The 5,923-nt window shown below is 47.0% G+C and overlaps 1 protein-coding gene across 1 annotated transcript in view; it reads left to right on the forward strand.

Moving 5' to 3' along the window:
* The window catches only part of AK7 (adenylate kinase 7), a 71,506-nt gene extending 67,852 nt beyond the window's left edge, over positions 1–3,654 (forward strand). Inside the window, exons 12-14 of the mRNA XM_040478441.1 lie at positions 1,918–1,957; positions 2,013–2,171; positions 2,902–3,654. Coding sequence (XP_040334375.1) covers positions 1,918–1,957; positions 2,013–2,171; positions 2,902–2,940 — 238 coding nt within the window. The 3' untranslated portion in view covers positions 2,941–3,654. The remainder of the gene's footprint in view (positions 1–1,917; positions 1,958–2,012; positions 2,172–2,901) is intronic.
* The last annotated feature ends 2,269 nt before the right edge of the window (positions 3,655–5,923 follow it).

Consider the following 5,923-nt stretch of genomic DNA (forward strand, 5'->3'; position numbering starts at 1 on the left):
CACACACGCGCTCTCACACTCACACTCCCTCACACACTCACACACACGCACACACTCTCCCTCGCGCACACGCTCGCACACTCTGCTCGGACACATCTGCTATTCCCCGATGTGTTTAAACAACGCATCATCAGGCGTCTGGGTGGCTCAGTCAGTAGAACGTCTGACTTCAGCTTGAGGTTCGGGAGTTCGAGCCCCGAAACCGGCTTGCTGCTGCTGCCAGCCTGTCCGCGCAGAGCCTGCTTCGGATCCTCCGCCCCCCTCTCTCTGCCCCTCCCCCAAATAAATAAATATTAAAACAACGCTCGCCCCCAAATAAATATTAAAACAACGAACAACGCATCATCTGAGTAAATAACTTCCTCGCTTGCTTTGAGTCTTTCCTAAAAGTCGTCTTTCCCGGACACCATAGTTGAAGTGTCAACCCCCCGGGGCGCCTGGGCGGCTCAGTCGTTAAGCGTCCGACCTGGGCTCAGCTCGTGATCTCATGGCTCGTGAGTTTGAGCCCCGCGTGGTCGGGCTCTGTGCCCACGGCTCGGAGCCCGGGACCTGCTTCGGATTCTGTGTCTCCCTCTCCCTCTGCCTCTCCCCCACTTGTGCTGTCTCTCTCTCTCTCTCTCTTTCAAAAATAAATACACATTAAAAAAAGCAAAATAAAATTTCAACCCCTGCCACTCCCCACAACATGTCATCCCCCCTCTTACACTTATGTTTTTAAAGACTTTATTTTTCAGTAACCTCTACACCCAATGTGGGGCTCGAACTCACAACCCCGAGATTAAGAGTCTCACGCTCCACTGACTGCCTTCCCTTTTATACTTTTTAATTTCCTTCTTTGCACGTATTCTAATGGACTATATATTTTACACGTTTATCTTGTTTATTGTCTTTTCCCTGCGTAGAATTTAAATTACGTGAGGATGAGGATTTTGGTCTATGTTGTTCGCTACTCTATTTCCATAGCAGACGCTCAACAAATATTTGTGGAAGGAAGGGGCAGTGGGAGGAAGGATGTCCTTATGGACACGTGTTTGGATGCCTGGTTACCTCCTTGGCTTGAATGCCTGAATTTTGGTAGGTGAGACTATACCTGGTCCAATTGTTGACACTTATTTCTAAACTACCTTCCAGCAAGGGTAAAGCAGGGCACACGTTGCCTACCAGCCTGCTTTCTCAATTTTGCTCACAGAGTCTCAACCTGATAAACAAAACCCCCGTCTCCCGGCTCTCACGTCCATTTCTGTGATCAGAGCTTTACCAGCTTTTCCCAGGCAGCTGGCATCGGTCTCTCGTAAGTTGCGTGTCTTCTCTGCCCGCGTTGGGGCCGTGTGTCCCTTTCTGAGTGTTTTGCAACCACAGCTGGCGAGAAGGCAGTGTGATGGAAGCAGGAACGGCCTCGGGAGACAACGGTGTGTGTCCCGAGCTGTGTGCTGCGAGAGCCCAGATTCCGCTCCTTCTCCCGGTACGTGTGTGACTCTGCACCAGCCACTCTGCCTCAGTCTCTCCATCTGTAAGACGCGGGTGATGACAGTGCCGGCTTCATACAGCCACGGGGGTGACGAAAGAGTCCGTTTATGTAGAAGAACACGGCCAACGCCTGGCAAATTCCATGCATCTCACGATAGCCTACCTTATTTTTTTTTTAGGTTTATTTGTTTTTTGTTTTTTGTTTTTCAACGTTTATTTATTTTTGGGACAGAGAGAGACAGAGCATGAACGGGGGAGGGGCAGAGAGAGAGGGAGACACAGAATCGGAAGCAGGCTCCAGGCTCCGAGCCATCAGCCCAGAGCCCGACGCGGGGCTCGAACTCACGGACCGCGAGATCGTGACCTGGCTGAAGTCGGACGCTTAACCGACTGCGCCACCCAGGCGCCCCTGAAATGGCATCTTTATCATAACGTGGTGAACACTTACAGCAGTATCTATCTTGTTCTAAAGTACTCCAGGACGAGTTGGGTGGAAATGCTCTCCCCTTTCTGTTTACCCCAACCCCCCAATGTTCTGTTTGTAGAATAAACGACTAGAGGAAGTGAAAAGAGAAGAAAGAGAATTATTAGAGGCCCAGTCGATTCCCCTGAGAAACTATTTAATGACCCACGTGATGCCAACACTTATGCAGGGTCTGAATGAATGTTGTAAGGTCCGACCGGACGATCCTGTTGATTTTCTGGTAAGAGACTTTTTTTATAAGCTTTTTAAAAATGTTTATTATTTTTTTATTTTTTAAAACGTCAGCACGGAGCCCGGTTTGGGGCTCGAACCCACAAACTGTGAGATCGTGACCTGAGCCAAAGTCGGACACTTAACTGACTAAACCACCCAGGCGCCCTTTTCTTTATTTATTTTTGAGAGAGCGAGAGAGAGCAAGGGAGGGACAGACCGGGGATGGGGAGAGAATCCCAAGCAGACCCCTCCCTGTCAGTACAGAGCCCGACATGGAGCTCGATCTCACAAACTGTGAGATCATGATCTGAGCTAAAACCAAGAGTCAGACACTTAACTGACTGAGCCACCCAGGAGCCCCTACAGTAAGATTTTATTACTCATTTGAGAGTAAAGATTTAGGTACTTTTATTTTTATTTAATTTTTATTATTATTATTTTTAATGTTTTATTCATTTTTGAGAGAGAGAGAGAGAGAGATGGAGTGCGAGCGGGGGAAGGGCGGAGAGAGAGGGAGACACAGAATCCGAAGCAGGCTCCGGGCTCTGAGCTGTCAGCACAGAGCCCGATGCGGGGCTCGAACTCACGAACCGTGAATCATGACCCGAGCCGAAGTCAATGCCTAACTGACTGAGCCACCCAAGCGCCCCTTTGTACGTTTATTTTTAAACTGTAATCATTAGTAGCAATGTCTTCTAAATTACTGACTTGTCTTTTTTTCTTTCTTTCAATTATAGGCAGAGTATCTCTTCAAGAACAATCCTGAAATACAGTGAAACTTTACAGATCGCGTATGATATACCTTTATGGAGTTAGAGTTTAACATTGTAATTTGAAAAATTTGCTTTAAAAAAAAATGCGTTTCCAGTTTTTGGAAAGTTCCTTGTCTTCCCCACAAGCAAATACTTTATTATGTGGAAGCATTATAAAAAGCTGTATGGCAATGAGTGACATCATTAAAGAACTTTATTTGAAAGGTAATGATAAAGTATGCATAGCTCATGGGACAAATACTGATTTTATATTGTATTCATAGTCAAGGTATTCTGCACACTGGGATATACGGTAATTTTTAGCATGAAGAAAATCAGACTATCTATTATTTGAACACATAGGCTAATGACTTTACACAATTTGCTATGGCCCGGATGCCAATGGTGTCAGAAAGAAATGAAAATGGTTTATGCTTTGTTGACTCACACTTTGTCAGATGTGATTTGTTTCCACTGGGTTAAGTTTTGAGTTCGGGGTCAGTATCCTAGGCAATGAGTCAGAGAGAGAATGATAAACCTCTTGGTAGAACAATTCCCGTAACAGAATGAATAATCCTAATATTTGTGGTAATTAAAAGCTGCCGAATATTTTCAACAAACTTTACAATGCAGGCATAGGCAATCAAGCCCTATGGTCTTTTCCAGCTTGAAAAGCCCTGTAATTTCCAGAATGACACGGAATGAGAAAATTAAACTAATCAACTAGGTTTATTTTAATGGAGTATATTTCGTCTCTTTAAATAACGTAATCTGGGGGCGCCTGGGTGGCTCAGTCGGTTGAGCATCTGACTTCGGCTCAGGTCATGATCTCACGGTTCGTGGTTTGAGTCCTTCCTGCATTTGGTTCCATGCTGTCAACACAGAGCCCGCTTCAGATCTTCTGCCCCCCCTTCTCTCTCTGCTCCTCCCCCGTTCATTCTCTTCCTCTCTCCCTCTCTCTCTCTCTCTCTCTCACTCGCTCTCTCTGAAAAGAAATAAACTGAAATAGATCTACATATATAATGTAGTCTGAATATAACTGCACTTTTTTTTTATTGAGGTAAAATACACACTACATAAAATATACCATCGTGACCACTTAAAAGTGTACAATTCGGGGGCGTCTGAGCGGCTCAGTTGGTTAAGCGTCCCGACTCTTGATTTCGGCTCGGGTCGGGATCTCTCGGTCGTGAGATCAAGCCCCGCCTCAGGCTTTGCGCTGAGTGTGGCGCCTGCTTGGGATTCTCTCCCTCTGCCTCTCCCCACCCCTCTCAAAGATAAATAAATAAACTTTAAAGCATACAGTTCAGTGGCACTAAGCACATTCACTATGAAAGGGAGGTGTGTGCAAAACGACCTCCAAAGCCCAAAGGGCCAGTAAGACGGAAGAAAAAGGCTGACAAATCGAGCTTGATAAGAAATGGCTTATTAAGGGGACTTGCCAGACCCCAGCTCCAGCAGGTCCAGGGGTTCCCCAAGGATGAACGGGCGTCGGCAAAAAAGTGAAAAAAATAAAAATAAAAAAATAAAACCGGACACAGACCACAGCAGTGCGTGGAACTGGCCGCCTTATTGTGGCAAACGTGGCATGATGTTCGTTCGCAATTTCCTTGTAGCGTGCGTCATCTGTTTTCTGGCATTACCTGATTCTAAAAATGTTCCTACGTGTAATCACCCTTTACGGAATAACATGGTTATTTTTTCACAACGTTCCCTCCTGCCCGTTGCGGATTGATTAATTTCTTACATTATTTTCATGATGTATCTACGTTTATCTATCATCTATGAAGCATTTGCTCTGCTGCTTTCATGAAAGGTCATCTATCTCTCAACCCCTCGGGCGGAACAGTTACAGGGACATGACCTCTTAGTTGTTTCCCCGAACCATTTGTGGTTTGAGGAACAAGTGTTTGCCTCGGTCCGAGGTGCCAGGAGGGGGCCAAGAGGGCCTTAGGAACCCACGCCTTATACAGTCTCAGAGAGACAATGCACCTAGGAACTAATGAACCATTCTGTACTTTAGCCGACTAGGTTCAGTCATCATCTGGAATGCCTCCGGGGGGCCAGGTGGGCCTAGGGGTTGGGGTAACTTGTGCCCATAGATACGCTCCTTAGTTACCGGCGTGGGGCTTTGAAATCCATTTGTTCCTTCCTTGGCTGGGAAACGTATGAGGCTATCCTTCCTCTGGGTAGAGGAGTCTTTATAGGGGGTGGCAAGGGCTAAATGTAGGGCCGCACGATCTCCTTGCGGAACCTTCTTTCTCTCCCCAATGGTTCTTTTCCCAGGGGGCCTGTCGAGGGCAATCTCCCAACAGACGATTCCCCAGGTACTTTTATTAAGGCCAAATTACATAAAAGCGGGAGTACAAGAAGCTTCGCTGTCGCTGGGCCGCCCGCCTGTATAGCCCTAGGGGCTGGGAGTCCACCCAGTGGGAGAATGGTTAAAAATAAGTGTGTGTAATAGTCCGATTTTGGGGACAGATCAAGAACGGTTACGCCCCGAGGGTGCATTTAAGGGTGTGGTTGAACAAAAGGAGAGAATGTGAGGGGAGGGCTGTGCTCGCGAAAGCTTCGGGTCACCGAGCTGTCATCAGGGCACATTTGCCCAGATGGGGTTAGTCTGTTCCAGCCGACGTTGGATACTCGTCACCACTACCTGGCCTCAGAACCTTTCCATCGCCCCAAATGGAACTCCTGTATCCTGTACTAGCCCTTCAACCCAGCTCCTGGCGGCCACCAATCTGCTTTCTGTCTCTCTGGATTGGTTTCTTCTGGATATTTTATGTAAACGGAATCATACAGCGTGTGGCCTTTTGTGTCTTCTCTCACTGGCATGTGTTCAAAGCTCACGTTGTGGCACGGGTTCCTTTTTGTGGCTGAATACTATTCCCGCGTACGGACACGCCACCGGTCTAATCGTTCATTCGCTGATGGACGATTTGGGTCGTCTCCACCTTTCAGGTAATTGTGAATAGTGCTGCCGTGAACATTTGTGTACAAGTTCTTG

Source organism: Herpailurus yagouaroundi, unplaced genomic scaffold (assembly GCF_014898765.1).
Source record: "Herpailurus yagouaroundi ecotype Mexico unplaced genomic scaffold, PumYag 141, whole genome shotgun sequence".
Lineage (NCBI taxonomy): Eukaryota > Metazoa > Chordata > Mammalia > Carnivora > Felidae > Herpailurus > Herpailurus yagouaroundi.